This window comes from Agelaius tricolor, unplaced genomic scaffold, assembly GCF_023055355.1.
Source record: "Agelaius tricolor isolate 1412-34295 unplaced genomic scaffold, bAgeTri1.0.p SCAF_5, whole genome shotgun sequence".
Classification (NCBI taxonomy): Eukaryota; Metazoa; Chordata; class Aves; order Passeriformes; family Icteridae; genus Agelaius; species Agelaius tricolor.
Genome location: NW_027269265.1, coordinates 8,799,779 through 8,826,751, shown reverse-complemented (window position 1 = coordinate 8,826,751; position 26,973 = coordinate 8,799,779). Strand labels below are relative to the sequence as shown.

Genomic DNA, 26,973 nt, shown 5'->3' with positions numbered 1-26,973 from the left:
AAATCATACTGGTGACATGACTGCCAGTGGTGGTCTTGTGGCTTCAGGATGGCAGAGCAATTGGAAAGCTTTAGGGTTTAGCAGGGGGAGTTGCCCACTCTGTTGGAGGAAGAATCAGGGAGGAGAATGGAGGGAAGGGGATGGCAAGTAAAAGAGTGAGGTAAACATCTTGGGTGAGTTTGCCTAGAGACAGGTATGGCAGCTTTCTAGAAAAGTATACACATTTGGGTAGATCTGTTAAGGCTTCATGATAACTAATTGGAGTGGATTGATTGACCATAATCTCCCATGTATTGTCCTTATGAAAATCCCCCTAGGATGACAAAGTGCACTAAAACAGTGAAATGTTCCTCCCTGGTCTCTTTGCTGTCTCCAGCTGTGTGGGAAGCACTCCCATTTTCTGCACTAGAAAACCTTTCTTTGTGTTGCTTTGGCTGTGTCTGTGTTTGGGACTGAGCCTGACAAGCGTGAATGTAAAGGGATGGAATTGTGGATGATTAAGTGTGACATTGGTGAGGGTGAGAAGGGGTGAACTCCAACGGGGGAAGATCTCTCCACTGCCTTTCAAGGGGCAGGAGGTTCTTGGAAAGCTTTGCCAGTAACTGGAACCACTTTGTGTTTGCTACTACCTGGTTCCATGAACACTCAGTTTTTTTATTCTTGCCACCTTCCAAAATACACTCTCATTGATTTTAACCTACATAGCATAAGCAGTGGATATTTGGAACACCTTCAAAGCCAGGACATTGAGTGACTCTTCAGCAAGGTGACCCGTTTTTCTGGCCTGTGATTTGCAGACCTGCATTTTGTTTCTGTCATCTTCACTGGGCACAGACCAGAGGTCTGAGGCAAAACGGGCTCTGTGTTCTTGCTGGGGACCAGCACTGAAGTATGTCACATGCAGTGGGACTGATGGGCAGAGCTAAAAAAATCTGTAAAGTGCTGCTAACCCCAGTGAATATACAGGAAATCAGGACTTTTTGTTTGAAGTATTTTGCTGGATTGGACTGAAGCCTGTGGAAAGAGCCTGAGCATTAAATCAGTCCCTGGCTCTCCCAAAAGCATCTCTGTCACGTGAGCAGAATGATCAGTGGATCCCTTTCTCATCTGCGAGGTGACTAATTCACCTTGTCCTCAGCTGCACACATGCACTGTTTCTCCTCGGCTGCTGGGAGGACTGGCAGCAATTTGAAATGATTAGTGAAAAGAAGAGCTGTAGTGTTCTTAAGGGGAGTGGGCTTGCTTAGTGGCAGCAGAAAGAGGCTTTAGGGAAAGAGCTGTTTTGCTAAGCCTGTAGGTATTTAGGAATTTGCACTGACTAATTAAAGCAAGGTCTGGGCTGACAAAAGCCTTTAGAAGGATCGGTTCCCAGGGCCCGGGTGGAAAAGAGGCAGAGGGAATGCAAGCTTTCAGGGAAGAGGTTTAACAAAACAATGTGAACAATTAGAGCTGCTTAGAAATGGGAGGAGGTGAGGGGCTGAGGATAAAGAGATGCAGGGGAGTGGATGGGAAACAGTCAGTTTAGTCTTTATGCTGTTGAACTTGCAGCTTTTGGGTGTATGTTGCCTGTAAGCAGAAAATCATCAGTCTGTGAAATGTTTGAAACAAGGAGCTTAGTTAATTCTATAGCTTGGAGATGGATATGAATAAAAGTGTCCACAGCTCAGCTAGTTAATGCTAAAAATAGCTATTAGCTCTCATGTCTAAAGCCTTAAGTTATCAGGAAGCCAGGTAGAGCCTTGAACTGAGTAGATTTCAAGACAGTCACAATCCCTATTCCCATCTGTTGCTACCTGAGTTGAGGTACTTGATGAGATAAGCTGCTTTGTGATCCTCTGTTCTCGGCACATGGTTAAATCCTCAGGCCGATCTTAATTTTTAGTATTTTCAAAGCTGCCACAGCCTGATGGGAGTGGGTAATCCTGAATCTGATGACTAACCTCTGAATAACTGCTGCAGGCCTGAGTTTCCAGGGGTGGAGGCTGCTTACAGGGAAATGGGCATCATCACTTGCAGGAGTAGGACCAATTGCAGGAGCTTCTAGCAGGATCTGTGAAATAGGTTTGCTCACCAAGTCAGCGTCCATGTCATTAGTTAAGTCCTCTCAGCAGAGTGGACAATTTGAAAGTCTTGCTGATGTCCAGGGCTGAGGTCAGCAGGCAGCGTGGATGGAGGCAGTGGGAGCTGTGCCCAGCTGTGAAGTGATTTCCATGGTCTTTGGCTGCTTTCCCCATGAGATCATGGCAATAGCTATTTAGACACACAGCTCTGCCCCAGCCTTTAATTTAAGGGAGTGGTGTTATATCTGCTTTTTTGCCTCAACTAGAGTGGTGGTAACTGCAGCATGTTTAAGGTTTGACCATGTAAGTGATACAAGTACATTTGTGATCATCAGCCTGATTTGAAAGTCCCTGGGATCTGTGTATGTTCACAGCAGGTACAAAAGACCAGGGCCCAGATTAACCATGCACACAGAAAATAAATTGTGTGGCAAAGAGTAGAGAACTGCTTTATGATTATTCCTGCTAGGTCTGAATTCTTTATTTTGGAGAGGAGTGAAAAAGCAGAGATGTAAGGAATTAATTTTAAAATGCTGTAGCTAGATAATATTTTTTTTTCCCCAAGGCCTCTGCTGTAAGAAACCTACTCTGCATCTTCTAGAGATGGACATTATTGTTATTAATAATGAATCAAAAACAGTTTGACTTAAAGGAAGCTGGATTTCTCATGCTTTTGTTATGACTTGCAGTAGCGAGCTTCAAAGCTGTGTGTGCTTCTGTGAGCAAAGAAATTTGCTGTTGCTGACTGTCTGTCTCTCTCATGATTGTGTGAAGTTTTGTGAAGATTCAGGCAAAGCACAGTGCTCAGTCCTGTCCTGACCACAGGGGACACCTTCAAGGGAAATCAGACCCCTCTGTTTAGTGGGAGCTGTGTGCTTGTCTTGAAAGCACTTCCTCCTGCTTGATGATGGAAAGCAGCTTTAACACAGTCTTTCTCCTTTACCTTTCATCACCTGGAGTGCATTTCTGGTTGTGGCCTTGTGTTCTGTGTGATTCACTTCTTCATAAATACACCCTTTGTATTGGCACGTCTCATTCTCTCTTTTGGTGCCTCTCCTTCAGATGATCAATAGTTCTGTTTTAATTTAACAGGCCCCATTTTTTCAGACTGTTAAACAAATGGACTTCCCTTGTTCTGTGCTAAAATAGCCTTCATTTTTTCCTTTTGAGTGACTGCCCCAAAGACTGAAATCCAGGAGCAGAACACGTGTATGTCAGTGGTCTTGCCTGTATTACACCATCCCTGGTAACTCAGTATTTATCTGGCTGAATGCTTGTGCTGACCTCAATTCAGTTATCTAAAAGGATGGTTTTCGGGCTGCCTGCCTGAATTGATGAGCCAAGAAATATGTCTAAATGAATTGGCACCATCTGGGCAGCCTGGCACGGAGTGGAGAGAGGTGGTAACGAGCTGCCATCAATTGGAGGAAGTCTCATGTCATTAAAATGACTGAGCAGTTCATTTTCATCGGTGTTCCTCCCTTCACTGCTGACTTGAGCAAACCCCGAGTTTCTCTGCTCTTGCAAGAACATCCATCTTACGCTAAAACAGAGCAGACAGGAGGTGGCTTCAGGGTGCTTTGCATATCTCAGGACACAGGCAAACATGCTGCTCTGGATGCTGCAGGTCCAGGTTGAGGTTGCTACCTAAAATGGATCCCAGCTGGTGAAGAGCAAAGCCCGCTGGCACAACTGCATGTGTAGCTGCTCCCTGGCCCACTTCTGTCACAGCCATCTGTTTTAGCTGCCTTCCCCTCGTGCTTTTCCCCCCTCCCCTCCCCTTTTTCTACAATATTGTTGTGTTAGAGCTGGAGCTGGGAGAGGTGTCAGTTGTGCTGGCAAATTAGAAGGGACAGAAGCTTCTGACATGAGCAGGGCAGCAAATTCATGTAGCTCTTTGTGCTGGTTTTGGCTGGGGTAGAGTTAATTCTCTTCCCAGTGCCTGGTATGGAGCTGTGTTTTGGATTTTTGCAGAACACAGAGTTGTTAATACAGAGATGTTTTTGTTATTGCTGAGCAGGGCTTACACAGAGCCAAGGCCTTTTCTGCTCTCTGTACTGCCACGCTGGTCAGGAGATTGGAGCTGCCTGGGAGGGGACGCAGCCAGGACAGGTGACCCAAAGGGACCACAGGGATACTCCAGACTATATCACATGCTCAGTATATAATGTATAGAAGAAGGAGGAAGTGGGAGGGGATGTTTGGAGTGATTGTTGTTTGTCTTCCCAAGTCACTGTTACATGTAATGGAGTCCTGATTGCCTGGAGATGGCTGAACACCTGCCTGCCCATGGGAAGTGGGGAATGAGTTCCTTGTTTGGCTTTGCTTCTGTGCATGGCTTTTGCTTTCCTTAGTAAACTCTCTATATCTCAACCCATAACTATTCTACCTTTTACCCTTCTGATTCTTTCCCTGATCCCACTGGTGGGGGAGTGAGTGTGAGTGAGTGGCTGTGTGGAGCTTGGCTGCTGGCTGGGGTTAAACCACAACACTCTTCTGAGGTCACAGAAATTTTAGTCTGGTTCAGGATCTGCCTGCTTTCAGCAACAGCCAGGAATGATGGTGACTGTGTCACTTGACAGTATTACTCAAAATGAAAATTAATATGAATTCTCAGGGGAAATATTAATTGCTCTTAAAATATTGAAACTGTCCCTGAATAGGAAGGTACTGACTCCTCAGCTTTCCATCTGTGCTTTTTGCGGTTTTAAAATTAACTTCCATTTCATTGTAGAGATCAGGAGAGAAAAGGAATGAAATGCCACACACACAGATGTGCAGCTTTGTCACAGATGCTGTAACAGGCATTGCAGGTGGTGCCATGTGAGCTCTGTATCAGGAGGCATGAGGAACCTCTTGCTGCTAGGCAGTGAGTGCAGTGCAGTGTCTTCCACCGGAGGGCCCCAGATCTGTGCACTCTGGCCAACCTGGTGCACTCTTTTTAGGTGTTCCTAGACCTGCCCTGGGGTCTTGACTTTGTGTTAGCTTTTGTTAGGGTAATTTCCAAGTACCTGTCAGGGCCCAGGGAAATTTGAGACAGCAGAGAAACTGGATCATCATTCTTTATAAATCCTTTCTTTTCTCCCTTCATCTTCAGTTGTAATCCCAAAGTTCCTCATCAACAGAAGAGGTCTGACCAAAAGTCTGACTCACTTCCCTGGCTGCCTTTTCCCTGTAGAAGAAAAACTCCCGTACAACAAAGGCAGAAGCTCTTGTATTTGTACTCAGATAGGACACAGATCTTAGAGCAGTTTCTAGGAAGACTTCTGTCCTGCAGGATGGGTGTGAGCTCTCTTAGCTCTCTTCTGCCCCTCTGGACACAGAATTGTCTTGGAATAGATCACTGGCATCTTCTAGACTAGGGGGCCTTTGGGATCCCTTTGGGGCTGGGATGTGCTGCAGAGATGAGCTGTTAATGAGCTGCAATTCCTTGTAAGATGCAAGCAGTAACAGCATCCATCCTTGGGAATGGTGCTGCTTATGCAACAGTGGAGTGCAGGTGGTCTTTGGATTTCATCTGGGGTAGCTGATCCCTTTAGGCACAAATTACCTCAGACAGCTCTTGCTAATGGATTTGTGTTAAAGTGCTGATCTCCCTCCTCTGGCTTCCCCCAGATAGCTGCCTCTTGGCCATCAACCCTAAGGTCTGTAATAATCCATGGTGTGCCCAAAGTGCCTGACACTGGTGGAGCAGATCCTGCATGGCTGGGGTGGGCTCTAGTGGGCAAGTGACAGCATGTAAAGAGGATGGTAGGTTTCTGCTAGGCTGTGTGACAGCAGCTCTGAACCTAGGAGGAACCAAACCCTGCACTGGAGTAGGGTTCACTGACAACCTTGTGAATAGGTTTTTTATCATTTCCCCCCCTCTCCCATGAGTGGTTTACCCATCAGTTATGAAACATATTGCTTGGCAATTCCAATTTATCATGGTGAGAAATGCTTCCTCCTTTGAACTTTCAAAGGCCGCCCACATAATAGGAGCATGGTTTATCTTCCATGCACTCTAGGCAGGGAGGAGAGCAATACTTTCAGCCTCTTTTGATCCTCAGTGAGAAGGGAGGCTGTGTGGTTATCTTTGAAACATGAAGAAGATCTCTAGAAAAGGGCCTGTGGGCTGCATCTTTAAAGCAAAATTCTTCCTGTGGACTGTCAGTGTATGAGCTTATATATCTGGAATGAACCTAAACCGAAATATCTGAAGTGGCCACTGGGCCTGTGTAGCTTTAGAAACAACAGCATAAAATCAGGCTGCTTTTTAAATTTGAGTTATTTAATTCCCCTTCCCCTCCTGACTTCCCTTATGCAAACAACTGCTTTCTGTCATGTCCCTACTAAAGCAGGGAATGCAAAATTGCAGGGCTGTTTGAGAGCTGCTTTGCACAGAGCAGTGTGTGGCTTGAAAACCACAAGCTGAGCAGCAGCTGGCAGTAGAAGCCCAGCTATGGCCCTGGAGCTGGAGCCAGGGTTTCAAGACGTGGCTGGCTACAGCTGCTATGAGCAGAGGCAGAAACAGCCTAACAAAGCTGGATCTTAACCTCAGCCCCTGACCTATCCTGGTGTTTCTATCACCTGTAGATGAAAGAACAAAAGCAACTTTATTTGCTTCTCTTGAACTATGAAAAAACTGTAATATTAACTGTACCACAGGCAAATTGGGTGTATTCTTTTTGTTTGTTGCATAAACAGCAGCAGCCCAAGGCACTGCCATAGCACAGCCTTGTTTTGTGGGATACAAAATGAGGAGTAGTGGATCAGCTCCACTGAGTGTGGTGCCAGTTGTTGCAGTGAAGTCCTGATCCTGCAGTGAGTGCTTATTGAACAGAGAAATAATGTAAGCCTGGCTCTTCTAGAGGGAAATTCTCCATGAGAAAAACCTCTGTACTACAATGACTGTGCAACTCATTTGGTTTTCTATAAATAAGCTTTAGAGAGCAAGAGTTTACTGCTTCTTTATGAAAGTGTTAGGAGGTGGTTTTACTATTTTTCATAAGTTTGTAATGCTTCAAGAATTTCCTGTTGTGGAATATGTGTCGCTTACAGTGGGAGTGGTAAACAGTGCAAAAAATCCCTAGCCTGAACACATCCAAGGATATGGTGGGACAAAAAAGGGTAGAGCTAAAGTCTTCCCAATTAAGGTGAGGAAAAAAGATTTTCACCTGAATTTCAGGAGAGTTGAAGACAGTTTTGTGGTGTTTTGTAGTCTGTCCTGCCACAAATCTTCTACTTTTTGCGTATAGCAAGGCAAGAAAGGGACAAAAGCCAGTATCTGGGAAACACAGATGTGAATGAAAGGAGGTGAAGTTAGTATCTTGCAATAGAATGTAAAAAGGAAAAAAGGGCGAAACAAAGAGAAGCCTGAACATATTATTATGTATAATTTGCTGTTGTTATAGCTGTGGTGTAGCAGGTTCATGGTCTCATCTGGCCCTGCTGTTTTCCCCCTCTTGCTGTGCAATTGAACCTGGTAAATTAGTATTTTCTGTGTTAAAATATTTGCTTATCCTCTTCCTAGAAACAAATACTTACCGCACCCCTCTCTATGGGCAGCCCTCCTGGTGGGGGGAAGATGATGCAAATAACAAGGAGGAGAGAAGGCAAGAGGAACATTACTCAGGTAATGGAGGGTGAGGTGTGGTGGGAGAAGATACAGGACACAAAATTTTGGCACACTTTTGATATTTACTGTTTGAAGCCATCCTGTTTCAAGACTTGTAATTACTACTTCTTTTTTTGTCCTTGTATTTGCACGCTCCTGTGTGTAGGTTGCTGCTGCTGAAACTGGAATAAGAGAGAGTTAAAATGTGTTCCCTAAAACATTTGACCATTAGAAACAGTAGTTGTGGAGTAAATCACTAAGTTTGTTTTAGAGTTAGTTGTGTACCTGTATCTGTTTCTCACCTCATCATCCCTGGGAGCCATTTGGTCTTAACACTCCTGTTGAATCTGTGTGTATGGAAGAGGCATCTTGTTTTCACTTATGCAGCAAACCTGATGTTTCCATCAAGCATGTGCTCTACTGCACAAAAAAGTGTTCTAGTTCAATGCACACACAGTGTATCTGTTCTCTAGCAGGGTTGGGATTAGTAGCCCTTCCAAGAAGTTGAAATAAGTTAATTAAGTAGTACTGAAAAAATGTTATTTCATCCTTTTTTTTTCCACTTTTCTAGAGAGATCAAAAGAGATAACCCAACATGAAGAGGAACTGAATGGGAATATTTCTACCTATAGAGATGCCCAAGAACAATCTGTGTTTGCCTTCCGGAGAGAGCCAAGTTATTTTGAGATTCCAACTAAGGAATTTCAGCAGCCATCAAAATCTCCAGAAACACAGGTTCATGAGATCCCAACAAAAGATGTTGATGCTGTGGTAGCCCCTGTGGTACAGAGTCATGCCTCTTTCACCATTGAATTTGATGATGGTACCCCTGGTAAAATAAAGATAAAAGACCATGTAACAAAATTTTCACTCAGACAGAGAAGACCCTACAGTAAGGAACCAGCTCCTACAGAAGTGATGTCAGCAGAGAGCAAAGTGGCTGACTGGCTTGTCCAGAATGACCCAAGCCTGATGAGAAGGCAGTCTGCAGGAGATGATGTTTACAGTACCAAGAGTGACCTGCCAGTTCATGTAAGGACGCTCAAAGGTGAGTGAATGTCTTGTCATGTGGACATAGCTCTCTGTTGGCCATGCAAAATGCAGCCTTTCATAGTAAAATATGAAAACCCTTCTCCTATCAAGGAGAACTGGACTTAATTATCTCTGCTCCAAATTTGCAAGATGAAGAATATTACTTCAATGACTGTTGATATTTTGAATGCATCCAGCATGCTCTTCACCTGGCCCTGAAGTCATGTGTGATGTTGGCTTGGGGACACTAATGTGACTCCTCTATCTATAATGCCAGCTCAGTAGTAATTGGTTGAAAATAAGATTTTGGTTTTTAAATGTCTAAAATAATTTCCATATGGTCAGGCAGGCTGATAAACACAGATATTTCAATGAATTTGGTTCTCTTGGCTTCTCCTAGCTGATGGAATGGCTTTTCTTTTTAACTGTAATCATGGAGTCTAACCATAGGAGTCTAAGCATGATCATCCTGCTGCCTTAAGTGTGATCATCTGGTAATGGCCAGAGCCAGTTGGTTGGATGACAGAAAGTGCTGACAGAAACAATACTGGCAGAGTTGAGATACACATGATCCCTAGTAGAGGAAATCGTTGTGCTTGTAGGAAAAGGTTTCTTCTAACCCAAAGCTTTTCTGAAACCCTGCTCTGTTCAAGAACATCAGATTTAGTGAACCTCTGTCTTGTTAAGTGTGTCACTTGTGAGGAATTCTTGGGGGATTTTCAAAGATCTGAAGTGAAGTTTGAAGCTCAGTTCTTAGAGCAGCTTGTGGGACTTACATGATTCTGATGCAACTTGGAATACGTTCTGCAAGGTTTATGGTTGCTTAGGTGTCTCTCTTGGGCCATCCTCTGAACAGCTTGGAGGAGACCAGTGATTCCTGCATTCTCACTGCCTTGCCTCTGGAAGAGCTATTGTTTTGAACTGCAGCTTGAGCTGATGAAGTCAAATTGAAGGTTACCAGACCTACCTGTGCTTGAGGTCCTACTTAAATAAGAGCTATACCTTGTTTTCTCTTAAGGAATATTTGCTTTGACCTTCTTGGAAAAAAAACCCTGAAAACTCATCGTAATATGAAGAGTTTTATGTATTACACCTCCAAATTGCTGGTTTTGGTACATATTTTTGGGAACCCTGTAGGATCATAAAGGTCTTCTATTCAGCTATAGGGTTTCATATGGTATGGAAATTGAACTACTTTGTTGGCCAATGCTTGGTTCTAGTTCTGCCCAATAAGGGACAGTGTTGAGGTGCCCTGTTTCATTATTTAGGATCTTATTTTCAGTGTACTGTGACTGTGTGATGAAAGGGTTTGTGCTGGCATTTTTTATGTTGTTGTCATACTGGATTTTATTGACTTACTAGAGAACATTGTCAAGGGTAGAAATGTGCTTCAGTGGTTTTGCTCTTTCCTCTTGGAGAAAACTAGAGAGCTGGGCAGCTGTTGCTGTTGTGATGCACAGGAGCACTAGGGACTGACTGCATTTGCCTATCTACAGTCCATAAGGCATGGAAAGAAGCTGAGGTGATTCAGGGTGCAATTTGCATATCAAGAAATCAACACTGGACATTTGATTAAAACATGGAGTGTTGATGGGCTGAGGAGTTGATGCTCCTCTGCTTTGGCAGGTGTCATTTATCTACGATAGCTGTGCAACGTGTTTTTCTGGCAGGGCTGATGTTGAAGATGTCTTGGAGGCTGCTGCTGGCTGCCTACTAGGTTTGGGCATTTCCAGGATCAGAAATGCCCTCCATTTAGGGCTATCTAAGTAACATTTGTTCATTTCCAGCAACAGTGTGGTGAATGTAAAGTCCAGTATCAAGACTACAGGGTGTTCAGGTCTTAGCAGCTTGAGAGGATGTGCATGATGTTCTGCTGGGGCATCTGTGAGCATGGTGCATGTTTTCCTTGTGTCCTCACTGTTTTGCATCCATCAGAGCTCTTAGTCAAGACCTTTAATTTAAGAACTTTCCCTTCCAAGGGTGAAGCTTATCAGCCCTCAGGGCACAATGCAAAGTTTGCTGGCTTTCTTCATCAGTGTATTAGCAAACTCTTCATAGAACTGACTCCTGGGTTGAATGGACCTTACATTAAATTCTAATCTTTTGCAGTTAACTTGTTGTAATAAATGGTCTTCACCCATGAGTCTGGAGAACTTGCCAAGTTGGTTTGAGCAGTTTTCCTTCAAACACGTGGTGTTTTAGCCAGTATATCTTGCTACATATTACAGTCTAGAGCGCAGAGACCTCTTTCCCCGTTCTCCCGATGACAGGTTCCTGGTCGTTGACTGAATCGTGTTGTGTGCCTTCACACCTGTTTCCTTCTCCAAAAAAAGGTTTGTTTTTTGTTTTACTTTTAACTTTTTCTTTTAATTTTGACTTTTTGTTTTACTTGAACTTACTTTCTGAGAGTCCTGAGCTAAGGTGCTGAGAGGCAGGCAGTCACTGGTATGTAGAGACAGTTGTAAAAGATGGTTGTTGCTAACATAAATGAAAATAATTATAAACTTATTTTAAGCTTAGTGAACTCTTAAGTAATGATTTAACCTTTGCTTGGCTGGTGATCGGATGGTGTAACTCATGGGGGTGTCATGGTGTGATTCTTAAATCTCCAGGAAGAGTAAAGAATCCTGCAAATCCACTTTTCTGTTAGCCTCTGTTTTATCTCCCCTTGTAGAGGAGGGTGACATGGGTGCTCAGAGATGCATGTACTTGTAATGCAGTGATCTGTCTGGTCTTTCATCGTGGGGATTTGGTTTCATGGCATGCAGTGTGAGGGTTTTATTTCCTGATCCTGCAGAGATATTTCTGCTCTGTAAAAGAGAAAACCCAGTGAGGTGGTCTTGGACTACAGTAATTGGATAGAATGGCAGAATAATCTCTTCATTTTTATTTGAATTGAAAAAGTAAAGTAAAGAAACAAAACATTAGGTATGTAAACCAATCACCAGAATCAGAAAAATCAGAAATCCATGAGGTTGAGAGTACTTCTTGAATTCTTTTTAAATAAGAATAAAAATAAGGTTAAAAGTACTTCTTGAATTCTTTTTAAATAAATAATTAACTTGGTAGCCAACCAGTGGTGAAAAGTGGGGTCAGGAGAGACTGCTTTCTCTTTATTTCTTGTGATGGGGTGTAATCACTGTACCACACAGATTCTTTGGAGTTTTTTAATCTTACAGAATGCTTTTCTTGTAACTGAAATGATAAATTTCATCTGGGAGGTAATGACAGGCCCACAACATCTGAGAGTGCGAAGGTCAAATATTCATACCTTGTTTCCAGGCAACAGGCACGAGGACGGGACGCAGAGCGACACCGAAGATCCCAAGGCAGAGAAGGAGACGCCGACGGCGGGCGGGGAACGTCCCACAGAGCAGACGAGGCTGCAGCGCCAGATGAGGCGCGACCCCCACGAGATGCTGCACAACAAGCAGGCCTTCGTCATCGAGTTCTTCGAGGACACGCCGCGCAAGAAGCGGTCCCAGTCCTTCACGCACAGCGCTCACTCGTCCCAGAGCGACACGGATCCGGGGATGAAGAGCAAGGTGGAAAAGCGCAAGAACGCGTTGCCAGCGGAGAAGCCGGGAAATTCAGTGCCACCGTCCCACCTCACAGCCCAGGCGGGCAAAGCCAGCAACAGCTCCTGCGGGACCCAAAGAACAAGCTCCTTCAAGAGGGACAAGACGGAGGATCGGATCAACTCTTCGTCCTCCTCTGCTCCCAGAGCAAAAAGTTATGGGAGCGTTGGAAGGAAGTCGAAAATGGCTCAGGATTTTATGGCTGAGTACTTGCGTGAGACTGCTCAGTCTGGGAAGCCAAGCGCTGAGAAAGCAGCCCCTGTGCCCGTAGCTCCACGCGTGGTTATATCCTCGGAACCAGAGCCTGCCTCTGCTCCACCTCCAGAGGTGAAGTCTGCCCAGGGCAGGAGGAATGATGAGGAAGACAGTGTGAGTGAGACGGGCACGTACACCATTGAGACGGAGTCGCAGGACAAAGAGGTGGAGGAAGCGCGAAAAATGATAGATCAGGTAAATGCTGCTTTTCTGTGCTTGGCCAATGAGCTGTGGGCTGAAGGCTTGGAGGGCTTAAATTAACTGTTGCCACAAAGGGATGCAATTGGGTGCAGCAGAGCATTATAGTTAGGAGTGGAAAATTGTCCTGAGTGACGTGTGCTAAGGATAGGCCCAAACAAACTGTGACACTTGTCTTTAAAAAATCCCATCAAAACAACCAAATTACAAACAAAGAAAAAACCACAGAGTAAAAGAAGGCAAAACATGCTCACAGCAAAGAGCTGCTTGCTTAAAAAATGGAATTTGGAAGCAAAAGGGAAAGAGTGGGTTTGCCATCTGTTTAGAGGAAAGGCAACACCTGAATAAAGATCAGGCTGATCCTGCTGACAGCTGTGGCTGGGAGCAGCTCTGCTCTCTAGGACTGCTCCCAAGCCTCTGCCTTGGCATTGCATCACCTCCTGCCCACTGTTATAAAGATGGGAGCTGCAGTCCTCACTGATGCATCATCCCATGGTAGGCCACAGGAAATGCCAAGGGCTGGTGCTTACAAGCCTTAGTGGCAGATGTTTCTGTATTTGGCTGTGCCTGATTAGAAAGGCAGTGCTTGCTGTCAGGGCAAGCAGCAGCTGGCTGAGATAGCAAAGGGTGTGATCTAGGGCAGAGGCAATCCCAGATGGATCTGTACTTGTTTAGATTTTGCAGTGTGAATGATTGCATAAAAAATAAACTCCAGAGATGAGGAAGGCTTAAGAAGAGCCCACCCAACTAACCAACCGCAGGGCAAACGAAAGTTTGGCTGATTTTCAGGTTTAACTCTCATCTGCGGTCTATTATGAAAACAAAACTGGCAAGTTGTTATGAAGATTTAGTGAAATGTAGTCAGGAGGATGTCAAGGTTTAAAGGAAGCCTTAATTGAGCCTGGCTTTAGAGCTTTGTATACAGTGTTTATGAGCCTGGATCTAGCTTCTCTCTTTTGTTTTTGATTACATTTGTTCCTTCCATCTTGTTTGAAATGTGATCGGAAGCTTTCAGGGCACGGCATTTAGGTCACAGCAAGGTCCTAGTCTTGACAATAGATGACTAATTGTTCTGGTGGGGAAGTATGAGGGAAAATGCCACAAAAATACAAATATTTCTGGGGAATAGTCTTGGCAGCCATGTGACTCTAGCAGACAAACTGGCCAGCTTCTGGTCCTGACTGTGCCATAGACTTGGTGCAGTGCAGACCTGCCACTTGTGAAACAGCTGGTAACTGAACCTCAGTGCTTCTGTCCAGGAAGAAAGAAAATGAATTCTGGACTTATTTATGTTCTAAGGTGTTTCTGTTCTTTATTCCTCCACCATTGCAAGCACATTTTTTTCAGAGCAGTGAGAGTGGAGATCTTTATGGCCGTCTCTGCACAGCCAAGGCACCCTCTGTGGTGTATCTTCCTCTGAACTTCTTGCAGTCAAGTGAGAAGAACAAGTCCTTCTGAGGCATGAGTCTTCATCACCCCCCATAGAAGGCCTGTTTATCTTCAGGGGGAATCTGTGCAATGAGCTCAAACACTCACCCATCTCAGAGGTGCATCCTGTCCCAGTTCCTTGTGGCAGTGCAGGGCTGCTTTGCTCAGCCCACTCACAGCCACAGTCTATGAAAGGCACTGGGGATGGAGCTTTCCCATTTTCTCTGTCTAAATCTTCATGAATGAGCTGGTAAATAGCTTTCCCAACACTCATCCTAAATTTCTCTGGGCTGAAAAGGGACTCCTTTTCAGTGAAAGTTACTGCTGTTAAAGGCAACACCCCTAAATAATGAGGGAGAGAGGAAAGGTGGGTGTAAGTGGAATTCTGTGATTATGTATATTTAAAGCTGCTACTGTGGAGTACAGAAGAAAATCATTTACATGGTTTGCATGGAAGCATTGGCAAGTGTTTCTGGCCCCTTGGGATCATAGTTTGTGTGTGACTAATGTTTCACAGATTTTCATAGATTTTGGCTAATGTTTTTCTGTTTCCTTGCATTTTAATATTCCCATGCAAACATCTTTTCAGGTTTTTGGTGTTCTTGAATCACCTGAATTTTCCAGAATCTCTTCAACCTTTAGACCAGTAATTAAAGGTGAAAAAGATGACTCCGGTTCTCAGCATCTAATCAGTGAAAACGGCACCAGTCAGAAGTCACCCTTGCTCCAGGCTTTTTCCTCAAAAGCTGTGAATGGGTCTCAGGCTGAAGCACAGGTATGAGCAGTCCAGGTGGATTTCCTGGGATGTTGGAGGTGTAGATGGGTTTTCTGTCTGGATGTAAATGTGATGTGTAGCTTGATTTCTATTTTAAACAGACCAAGTGATGTCAGTGAGAGAGGAGAGATTTTGTGGCTAGGACTTTGTGGCTAAGATTTTGTGTCCAAACCCTCTTTCTGACCTCATCTTCCCCACTTGTAGATGTCTGCAGCATCTCAAGGGAGTCAGAAGTGGGTGTCAAGGTGGGCGAGCCTTGCGGACAGTTACTCTGACTCTGGATCTGTCTCTGGGCAGGGTGATGGAAGTGCAGGTAAGTCTCTTCCAGCACTGTGGTTTGAGGGTATCTGAATCTAAACAAGGATGTTAGGAAAAGCAGAAATTAAGGGCATCTCTGCATCTGGCTTTAGCTTTGTATCTGTTTTAGCTGCAGTAGTTGGAGATGGGAAGCACAGAGTGAGTAGTTCCCAGTGGACTGAAGATAGAGAGAGCCTCTGGTTTGCATTTTGGAGTTATTCAAGAGGTTCTTAAATGTTAGGTTTGATATGACTAAATGGAACCTGGGCAGGAGAAAGCTTGTAAGGGCTTTGGGTGTTAACCAGCCCCAAGCTGTGATTCCTTAGACTGCCTTATGATGCCAGATGAGAAGAACCCTTTGCATGTAGCCTTGGAGTTAGTTCCTGACCTGCATGTTTTTTTGTGTGCTTCTCCTGTGTCTGGTTGTGCTGAGAATTTAGGCTGTTCTGGAATTTTCTGTTCTGGAATTTGGCAGTTTTAAAGGATGTGGAGATCAGCATAGGACACTAGATATGGTGGGGGAGAAATGATGGGAGTCTGATATCCCTCAATTTCCTAACTTGGAAAACACCTTATGGACTCTGTGGTCCTGTTGGTGTGTGAGAAAAGGAGAAAAGCACTTTGTTGGCTTTTGCAAATGTTTTCAATTTTTTTTGGTTGGGATTACTTGTCATGCCTTCTTGCCATCTACAGCTGTAGACAGATCCCCTAAAGATTAGAAGGAATCTTTGTTTCAGAGATCACTGCTACTGTTTTCACACCATGCAGGAGACCTAACTCCTGGAGTGCTTGTAACATTACCATAGCCAAATAACCAGTTATCCTGGTACTTAAAGGTGTTATCAGATAGGGAGGCTTGGCCAGAAGCATGGGAGAAAAAGGAACACTCTTTCTATGGAGTGTTAGTGTTCCTGCTGATAAGCCCACACATGCTGGGGCAGTGAGCTCTAATTCACAGTCTCTTGATTATTACAGGGTCTTTCTCCTGGGACTTTGCTCTGGGACATGAGTGTAGGAGAACTTGTACTGTGAAAAACACAATCTATTTAGTCAAATGGGCAATGTTGTTTAGAATGGCACTTAAAACACTGCATCACTGATGTCTGATGGCTTTTCATCTCATTCCCATGGCCTGATTGATGCTAGATGTCAGCAATGTCATTATACTCCATAGTGCTTTTACTGAGAGGTATATTAGGGGAGAATGAATCTGACTTCCTACCTCGAGAAGGGAAGGTGTTGGGCAGTGTGATTCAGCAAAGGAATTAAGTTTAATGTCTGTATTTATAAACTCGAGGGAGCAGGCACCAACCAGGCCCTGATGATGTTCATATTACATAAAACCTTAGTTATAAGCACATCTTTTGAGTGCTTTTGTGGACTTGTACTTTGCAGGATCAAGCTCTTCCTAAACAAATAAATAAACAAATGGCACAATTCTAAGTAATTGATTCTTTTCCTCTTAACTCTCTTCAGAAAGTGGGGTACCCCCAAAACCTGGGGAACCAGAAAACTCTGTGCCCTCGAGAACAAGGCGCCTTCTTCCCCAGCTCCCTCCAAGTGATAAATCAGACAGCCCCACTCCCACAGTCCTGGTGTGCCAGGAGTCCTATTCGGAGGTTACCAAGAGAACCATCGTGAAGGACCACTGCGTGGAAGCCTATGGCGATTCCAGCAGCCACCTCTTCATCCAGGAAGACCTGGATCCGGATAGCCTCAGCGATGCCAGCAGATCTGATGATGGCTTCAGCACAGAAAAAGGCAAGAAATATAAAGAGAACAGCAAAATGCTAGAGCAGATGAGGGAAGACAACAGATCAGAGAACCGGCAGCCAGGAGCCACCCGGATCTCTCACGTGAGAGCTGTGAGTGAGCCAGTTTCTACTTCATTCTACATTGGTGATGACAGCAATGATGCAGAGGTTCCCTCCAAGCTCTCTATGAGTATATCCCATGCTCGAGCAGACAAGGACAGCAAGGATCCGGAGTTTTCCTTCAAGTGTGCTGGCACACCAGTTTCTGGAAAGCCACCGGTCAAAGATGTCAGTGCTTATATAAACACGGCTGGAAAAGTTGTCATTTCCCTTCATCAGAGTCTTCCTCAAGATCAAGAAAATATGTCAGGAAAGGAAACGGCATCTTTTGTCAGACAGGAAAGTTTTACCAAAGATAAATCAAGCAGTGGTGTTCCTCAGAATAAACTCCCACATATTTCAAGTCACCCTCTGCTTAAAGATTTAGAGACTGTTCGATCAACTCGTATGGACTTTAGTCAGGACACTCATCTTCTGCTTAAGGACACTGAAACTGCCTTGGCAGCGCTGGAAGCCAAGTTGCTTGGTCAAAGCCAACAGCTGGAGCCATCGGAAACTGCTGGTCAGCTGGAGGACTCCTTGTCAGGGGACTCAGATGTAGACACGGCCAGCACAGTCAGCTTGGTGAGCGGCAAAAACATCCCAGCAAGTGCCCCGAAACGCAAAGCAGTTGTGAGCTTGCAGAAGGAGAAATCTTCCTCCACGCCATCCATCCAGGACCAGTGTGGGCAGCCCAGCGCTCGGGACAGGCTGACGGAGAAGCGGAAAACACAAGCACCAGAGGCACCCAACCGAGCAGAGGCCGCCAAACGCTTCCAGATGAAGCGGAGCGCTGGGACTCGAGGGTCACTTGACTTCACAGATGACGAGAGAAGTTCAAACTCGCCCTACCTGCCAGTCCCAGATGCGGTTGTGTCTGACCATGAGCACTCAGTAACCCGGCCTGTGCCCAGGAGGAAACCTTTCACTCAGCCCCCCAAGGAGGACCAGAGCAAAACAACCTCAAACGTGCAGAAAATCCAGCAGGTTCTCACCCGGTCCAACAGTTTATCCACCCCACGGCCTACAAGGGCCTCAAAGCTGCGCCGCGCCCGGCTGGGAGATGCTTCGGACAACGAATGTGTGGATGCTGACAAAGCAGCCTCCAACTCGGATGCCGCTGCTCAGGGCACCAAGCAGCCCACGGAGACGAAGAAGCTGTCCCGGCTGGACATCCTGGCCATGCCCAGGAAACGGGCAGGATCATTTACAGTGCCCAGTGACTCGGAGACGGCGCAGGCGAGGACGGGGTTTTCGGGCCGCAGCGCCGAGTCCTATCGCAAGACGGGCGTGTCAGAGGTGAGAGCTGCAGCCAGGAAGACGGCAGCTGCTGCCTCTGCCAAGCAGCCTTTCAGCAGGACTCGTTCAAGCAGTGTCAAGTATTCCTCCTCATCATCCTGTAAGTGCTCCTGCTTTATGTTTCTCCCCTCTTCCCCTGTTTCTGACCTACAGGCTGCACGTGGTTGCCAAGGATTAGTATCACAGTAGTAGAGATGCTGCCTTGGTGAGTACAAAAGTCTGCATTCATGAGCAGCACAGATGTTGAGACTTCATGTGGATTTGGAGACAGCAGAGCACTCTCATACTCAGTGAGATGGTATTGTGGTTATGTCTGTGAGGATACTCCAAATAGCTACTCCAGTGGTTTGGTTTTTGAACAACCAGTTGCCATTTGACAGTTTGCCATATTATAGAATTTAATCCCTTTCTAGTGCTACAAAAAATTCTGATCTGTTTTACTTGTACGATTCAAAGTTTTCTCCCAGAGAGCTTATAATGATGTTGGTGACAGCTGATGTCCAAGGTGGCAGGTTTGAAGGCCTCTGAAACTGAAGAACAAAAAATATATGTCCATGTGTTGTGAAAGCTGTTCCCTTGTTGTTCCTGAAAATATAAATACAGAGCTAGACACTGCACATTAATTACCCCAAGAGATTGACACTTCTGTGTATTTTTACTGACTTTTGCCACGGCTAAAGCAGGTTCACAGTTGGGGTTCCCATGAGGCAGAGGTGTGGGGACTACGTTTCCCTGCAGTTGAGCACTCAATAGACCCTTGAAATATCAGCATTTGTCATACTGAAATCAGCCTTCAATTAAGAGGTGGGGACAATTCAGATGACAACCTTGGGATGGTAATTGGTAATGGGAGATTGTTCCTGAAACCTTTGGTCTAAGTTCAAGTCAATGCCTGTAGTCCTTGACCTGCCACAGATGTGGCAAAACAGATGTGTTTGCTTAGCATTTTAGGAATGATTGGCAGCCAAAGGGACAGGAAGACCCCCTTTGGCTGGACTTCTCAGTCCTCTTGAGAAGAATGCTATTTTCAGCAGTTTCATGATTTTATAAGGGGTCTTGGAGTTCTGAATGTGTCCTTTAATATATTTTCATACAGCTGAGTATTTATCCCTCTTGCAGTATTCATTTTTATTGCATGGTAAAAATGTTATTTGCTGCTTGTTTTGATTTGGATTGTTTTAGTACATTCAGCTTCACCTTTAATTTTAGTGATTTTTTTTTCTTACACACTTGTATATGCATGTAATTCAGAATGTGATTAAGCTAAAAGAGTATGTACAGTCTCTTCTCTTGCCTTTTTTTGAGATGATGCTATTATTAACTTCTTGTTAATGCTGATAAACAAATTTAAAGAAAGATAATGTGGTCAGTTTTCCAAACAGGAGGTGCTCTTTGCACTCCCTCTGCCTTTGGACCACAGGCTTCAAATCATTTGGAGAAAAATGATAAGTGTTGGCCAGTTCTTTATTTAAATGAATTGGTTTTTGATTTCCACACCTCTGTAGCAGCATGCTAACACCTTTCCTTGTCCATAGTTGCAGCAGATGATGCTAATCCTTCCTCTGAATTAGTCACTCCTAAAATACTAACCTCCTAATTCTTTGATAGGATTGTGAACCTTGTGCAAGCTCTAAGTACACGCTGGTGTATTTCGAGCTTCATTGTGCTTGGTGTTGTGTGATCCATGCTCCTGTACTAATGCTGTTATAGCAAATCAGCAGCTAGAACTCCCTTCCTGCAACAAGAGTGACATGTTGTGAAAATGGACTATTGCACTGTGCCATCAAGACTTTTTTTAGCAGCAAAAAAAATACAACAACCCTTGAAAGCTTTGATTGTCAAGCCTAGGGGATAGGGAGGCAGCTGTGGCTGATTTATTCCAGGAGTTCTTAGTGTTTAGCTAACCACAGGAGTTCCCAACTCTCCCAGTGGGAGAAAGTTAATCTCACTAGTGGAGGAACAGCATGAACTGTCTGCCCATGAGACAAGAAATGCCAGTATATTGTTGGGCCACCTGAAGTAGCTTTCTGTGAAAGTCACAGATAGCATCAAAATAATCCAACTTACCAGTTCTGAGAGCTAAAGGCCTGTCTCCCATGCTCCTCTGTGTACACAATTTGTTTACTCAGGGTAATTTAAATGATACTGAGGGAGCTGATTCTGATTTCCCTTGGCATACAGAGATAGAAAATGAGTCTTAGCATTTTAAAATTGCTGTTCAGTGACAGGGTGACCTCTTGATTCTAAAACTGCATTTAAAAAAAGAGACACAACTCTATGAATTGAATATGAGCAAATTTATTTTTATTATATATATATATATAAATATCCTAAGCCAAGGCATTATTGTAGCTGTGGGTGAGATAGCAATGTCTAGGAGTTCTTCTTTCACTATACAGTAATTATCTATAGTTTCTACCTGCATCTTACACGCCAAATTAGTTGGTTTTGTTTGTATGGTGTATGATGCTGACTTAATTCACAGGTAGTGTTTCAGTGTTAGGATTGTCTTGGTAACACAGTGAAGTTTTTTGGTGTTGTAATTCTAAATAACTCGTCTGGTTCTGTGTTTGGTGGGTCTTCATTCTCCAGGGGTGGACAGAAGGGAATGAAGCAGTACCTGTAGAGAGTATAGTGAAGCAGCAAACATTGGGAGCCCAGTTTTCAAACAAGGACACCTTGAATTGACATTTCCCATGCAAGGAAGACCTGGCTGTCTACAGATCTGCAGAACAAGTTGGGATAAGTGAGCAGCTTCCACTTGGCTCCAGGCCTTGGAGCCAGTCCTGAGAGTGAGCACTTTCTTGTAGAGTGTCATTAATGGTGAATTGTGAGGCAGGAGGTGAACATGGGGTGTGGACTCTTGCAAATAACACCAAGCACCAGCAGTCTACTCTTCACTCAAAAACCCCTCCTTCTGCTTGTACTTGGAGCTAATTAGAAAGGTATCTGCAGGCTTGAAAATTGGGCTCTCTTCAGAAAAGGACATCTGTGGGACTATGAGGAGTCTGAAATGTGTGCTACTTATACACAGAGCTTCTGTGCATGGAAAGCAAAGTCTGTGGTAGTAATTTACTACAGTGGAGGCGTTAACACAGTCATTATGATTTTCCATTGGAATTTTCCACTCCAAATTTGTACAGTGAATGGGAGCCATAGAGGGGCTCAACTTTGAAATAAGCTCAGAGAATATGGTATTTTAACTTAAGATCTGCACAGAAACTCTCCTTTCCTTGTGCTCTTGGGCTAGTTTTGTGTTACCTTTCAGCCTTTTGTAGTTACTCTTGACTACTGTCCTCGGTCTGAAACCAATTCATTTTTTATAAGCATCAAGGCGGAGACCACAGGGTTCAGATTACACTTCCACTTCGGAGGAGGAATATGGCTCAAATCACAGCTCCCCTAAACACAAACGCTCCCATACTTCAACAGCCACACAAACACCGAGGATACGTGGCTCTGGGCTGGGCAAGCAGAAGCACAATGGCAGAGAAACAGACGAGGATGAAGATTTTGATGACAACCCTGACCCCTACAACTTCATGGCGCAAACAGCAGAGATAGCAGAAATAGCCAGGTGAGCTGGGGTTTTATCTGTTAACCCATGAGTTGAAAATGGGTTGTTTTCTCCTTAGTGCTCAAATCAAACCCAGGTGGGGGGGTAGAAGGAGAGGCTCTCTCCTGTTGTTTGTGTGCCCCACGTCTCCTTTATATATGAGCATTGACTTGGAACCTTTACAGCCCGGATGTACTGGTTGTACCTTGTACCTACAAAAGGCCATGGTGCAGTCATTGTCTCTTGGTTTCTTGTTCAAGCTGTGGGAAGTCTAATTGTTTATACCTGCATAACTCTGCTCTCTGCTGGAAGTCACAGTGTGTGTGTGTACGATGTGGTTGGTGTGAACTCTCTTAATTCTCTGCAGAGGAAGTCAAATGGATTAGCAAAGACTGAATATGTAAACTGTTGAAGCTGCTTTGCCTGAAGCTGGTCAGGGAGCAGTAAGAAATAGCTGCAGGGCAGAAACCTCTTTGCTTGGCACAACTGAATCTGAACCTGTCTAGACCTTGAATATAAATGAATCGTTGCTTAGCTTGATGTCCCTGGATACAGTGCTTGCTGTGTACTGGTGGTCTGATGGTTGCCTGGAGGACTTCAGCAATAAAGCAAATAGATTCTTTTTTTAAACAGTGGCATTTGAGGTTTGTCATCTCTTATATGCAACTGTGTTATGCCAACTTTCCAGAAATACTGGTCTTCCATTGTACTGGCCATACTTGAAATACTTTTGCCTGAGGAAGCTGCCTTGTGTCTGCTTTTGGCCACATCGCCCTCGCCGCTGCCGCGCTCACCTCTACAGGGCTTTTCTTGCCTGAAAGTTGCTGTCAGGCTGTTAGAAAGTGTGTCAGCCTTCAAACCAGGCTGCTCTACCTGTGCTGCACAACGTGTGTGTGTGTGTGTGTGTGAGAGATGCCAGCTTCCCTCCCAGCAGCATTCCCAGCACCGGAGCGCTGGGGCTCTCAGCAGCTATAAATAAAGGGTTGCGTCAGCCTCGTCTGGCGCTGCACCGTGCGGGGCTCTGTCACAGAGTCTGCCTGGTAATTGCAGCTCTGATTTCCCTTGCTGCTCCCGAATTAACTGGGAGGGGTTTAGAGGAGTCAGGGAGAGTTAAAAGGGAAAATGCCACTTGTTTACAGTAGTGAGTCACATAATGGAAGTGTTTGGTGACAGTTCTATCCAAACCAGCACAGAGAGGGGTTACTTTATACAGGCAGCTCAGCCTGCATTTTATTAGTTCAACTGTGCATTTTCTTTCCAAGGAAATGTTTTGATGAGCTGACAGTTTTATCACATTGCTTGTTTTCCTTGTGGGTGCCTTCCAACTTGGAATATTCCATAATAATGGGGTTTTTTGTTGGGTGGGGTGTTTTGTTTTTTTTTTTTGGTTTTTTTTTTTGGTTTTTTTTTTGTTGGTTGGTTTTGATTTTTTTCATTAAAAGAAGATAGTTGTTTCAAATGAATCTGACTAGCTGTAAGATTATCTTTTCTTGTGGAAGCTTTCCTTTAAAACTACCACAACAGCTACTTCAGGTCTGAAGGGGTTTTTTTAAAGCTCTACTACCAACAATCCAGAGACTTAGGAACTGGTTTTGAGCTCTAGGGCAGATAGAGCAAGGTCCTGCCAACACTGATTGTTAACTGGACACCTGTCAAGGGGCTTGAAGTTTCAAGATTTGGTTTCTGAAAACCAGATCCCTCTAATGTATGCTATGCTTATCCTCATAATCCTTCAGCAATTGTGGAGAATGTGGAGGCATATTGTGATTTTCAGTCTACAGACCACAAGGAAAATGCAAGGGAAATTGAGGTTTTTTTCTTTTAGTAAAAAAAAAAAAGTTTTTCCCCTGTATGTACTTTTTAATGGAAAACAAGACCCAGGAAGAAAAATTAGCTGTACTGTATTAAGAAAGCAAGCAAACAAGAGAAAGAAGTAGAGTGAATGGGTGGGGGAGCAATAGCATAATTTTTTTTATGGATTGTCTCTACTTTCTGGCAGTGTGTAGTCACTAGAATTTGCTTTATATCAATTCTCCACTTTGAAGCTGGATTGAGGAGGGAAGGGGATTTCTTTTTTATGCAGCTAGAACATTCCTCAGCCAAGGCAGCCCAAAAAGCCCTGCTTGCCCTAGCCTCTGCAGAGGTTATAGTTCCCACAAACCTTTTGTGGCTCCTTTTTTTATATGTTATGAACATGAGGCGTGTTGTATTCTGTGTCCTGATGGTTCTGCTTCGTTGCCTGTGCTTTAGGCTCAGCCAGACCTTGGTGAAGGATGTGGCCATCCTTGCTCGGGAGATTCACGACGTTGCTGGAGATGGGGACTCACAGAGCTCCTCGGGGACAGGACCCAGCCCCTGCCTCAGCTCTGTGCCCAACACTCCAGCTTCCACCATATCTGCCAGAGAAGAGGTGAGGTGGGATCACTGACATCTCTGCCCCTCGGTGCTAGTGAGTGCCTGGGGCATGGCTGGGGTGGGAGACCAGGGCAGCAAATCCAGTTGCTGCAGCACTGAAAAAACCTTCATTCCTTGTACTCCTAAAAAGCACCACCAGAAAGACCAACTGCAGCCTATGCAGGGTGCTCTTTATTTTCTCCTCTCTGCCGCAGCCAGAATCATGTAATTTCCCAAGGCTTCTGTTTGGATGCTGGTCCCTGAAATTTGCATCTGAGGAACAGGATGGAGGGGGATGTGTTGTTCTGCTGTGCCAGGGAGCCAGAGCCTTCCTCTTTGTTTCACACAAGGCACTGACCGTGTCAGCACTCTGTGTCAGCTGTGTTTTGTGCTTCTGCTGTGTCCTTTCTGCCAGGACTGTTGAAATGCTGTGCAGGTGTTGCTTGAATCCCTTCCCTCCAGCTGAGTATTGATGGAGGAGGGCAAGGACTCTGGGAGCTGGGCAGGGAGGCAGGCAGGTAGCTTGGGAAGTGCTGTCCCCCAGCCCTTCAGTGTAGCTGTGGCTTCCTCCCAAACTGTGGAGCACAGTTTGTCTGCACTAGGCTGGGAAGGAGAGAGGCAATTTCTTAATTTGTTTCACCGGTGCTGCAGCACAGGGACCAGCTCAGCTCAAATTTGGCTGCAAGGTCACCAGGAGGCTTCAGATGCTGAAGCAAAATTGCCTTTGCTACTGTTTAAATCCAGATTCTCTCCTGTGTACCACCAGTGTGGGCTTAAAAAATACACAGCTCTCTGCTGCTCAGATGGTTCCCCTGGCCCCCTGTTGTCTTTGACTGTTGTGAGAATTGCAGACCCATCCTAGGCAGGGATCAAAGCTGAGACCAAGGCTCTTACTCTGCCAAGAGGGTCCTTGGAGGCCCTGTGATCCTGCTGTGATTGGCACTAGATCAAGCAGAAGTTTAGGGAGATACCCAGAAGATCAGGTGAGTGTGGCTGTGATTGTGCTAAACTGAGATCAGCTGCAGCCTGCTCAGGGAGGGGTTTGTCCTGGGGCCTTTTGGAGCCAAAGTGCACGAATGTTTCACAATAACTGCAGGCTCTGAGATAAAGTGTTTTATTGCTTTGTTTCCTTGCAAGTGCCACACCTGCCAAGCTGCCTTTTGTATTATTCTTTTCAAGCAGTAAAGGTGACATACCTACTGTACTTCTTACTTGCAAATGAAACATTTTACTGGGCTCCCACTTGCTTACAGAAAAGTAGGGAAGGAAGAGCAGCATCCCTGCTTTTTTTTTGGAGTGCCACTGAAGGGTTCAACCATAACTCAGTTCCTACAGAGGGATGTTCCCAGCTGCTAGAGGAGGACGCCTGGAAAACAGTGTTTCTGCTCTGTGCAAAATGACAGGCTCCAAAGTGTGGTGATGAATAGCAGAATCACAAACCCAGGATTGCTCAGACCTGGATGAGGGTTTCTCTGTGGTTTTGCAGTGCTGCTGTGTGGGACATGCCAGTCAGTCCCTCACAACAGTCAGGAGAGCAAATTCAGGATTGTCACACTGTAGGGAGTACTCCTGGCAGTGCCCACTGCCAGAGCAGTTTTTGAGATCTTACAGTGGTGTGAAGGACGAAGCACTGATATTAATCAGGGAAGACAGATCAGGAGCCATAACCTTTGGTGTGTTCAGGTAGTGGCTGAAAACACTCTAAAGGTTTCTAATGAGGCTTCCTCTGAACAGGAGTGGATATCAGCATGATTTCAGCAGGGCCAGCATCTGGTAGCCCATTTGAGTACACCCCAAATGGCAAAGTGCATCGGTGTTGCTGCCTGATGTGGTCGATAGCCAGGAACAGGTTCCATCAGCAGGGCTTTCTGCTGGCAGATGAGATGGAGCCAGATCCTAGCTTGGGATCCTAAACAGTGCAGCTTGGGGGTCTTGTTATGAATGCCAACAGTCTAAACTGATGTGAGTTTAATAACCAGACACCTCATCTTTGGTGCTGGACCAGATTCAGCACCAGTGCACTGCCATGCCTGCTTCCCCCAGTCTGAGTGTTGTTGAAACTGTGCTGAATTAATAATTTTGGGTTGATGCAGAGAAGCTGCTGGGAAATTTCTGAAGATCAGTGTGTGTGATGCTGAGCACTGTGAATTTTGTGAGTGTTTATCAAAAAATCTTTATATGAAATATTCTAGGAAAGGACATAGTGATGAGAAATAGCTACCGTGGTTATAATAGTAATATATTGAAAGATCTGATAGAAGGAATTATGTGAGTAAGAAAAGATTTTCTGTATGGGTGTCTCTTATGCTGCAATGGCTTATGCAGTGTTGTATGCCATTCTGCATTCTAGTACTAAATATATATATTCCAAAAAAGTGGGGAAAATGCAGGAAAAATAAGTACTGGTACTGGAATCACTTTTGAGTGTTTAATGCTGTACCAGAAACATCATCTGGGACCATTTTGTGGCTGGCATTTCTCAACCTCAAATGAACTGCTTTTTAAATTAGTTTTATTAAGAAGCTTGGTTAAAGTTTAAATGAGGAGTATCCCCTTATAAGTTAAGGTGAAGCCTTAGATTTAAGCCTTATTCTTCAGTTTCTGTTCTTTCAGGTTCGGTGCTGGCTTGGATGTTTGCCAAAGAGGCTTTCC

At 44.7% G+C, this 26,973-nt stretch overlaps 1 protein-coding gene across 4 annotated transcripts in view; it reads left to right on the top strand.

The window, feature by feature from the left end:
• Window positions 1–26,973, top strand: part of CEP170B (centrosomal protein 170B) — a 58,242-nt gene that overhangs the window by 21,368 nt on the left and 9,901 nt on the right. For 2 of the 4 annotated variants that reach the window (XM_071426300.1, XM_071426299.1), the window contains exons 7-15: window positions 7,573–7,674; window positions 8,228–8,704; window positions 10,959–11,021; window positions 11,971–12,716; window positions 14,737–14,922; window positions 15,127–15,235; window positions 16,696–18,471; window positions 21,699–21,948; window positions 24,178–24,337. In XM_071426300.1, the coding sequence (XP_071282401.1) occupies window positions 7,573–7,674; window positions 8,228–8,704; window positions 10,959–11,021; window positions 11,971–12,716; window positions 14,737–14,922; window positions 15,127–15,235; window positions 16,696–18,471; window positions 21,699–21,948; window positions 24,178–24,337 (3,869 nt within the window). The remainder of the gene's footprint in view (window positions 1–7,572; window positions 7,675–8,227; window positions 8,705–10,958; window positions 11,022–11,970; window positions 12,717–14,736; window positions 14,923–15,126; window positions 15,236–16,695; window positions 18,472–21,698; window positions 21,949–24,177; window positions 24,338–26,973) is intronic. The other 2 variants (XM_071426302.1, XM_071426301.1) reach the window with 1 other exon arrangement.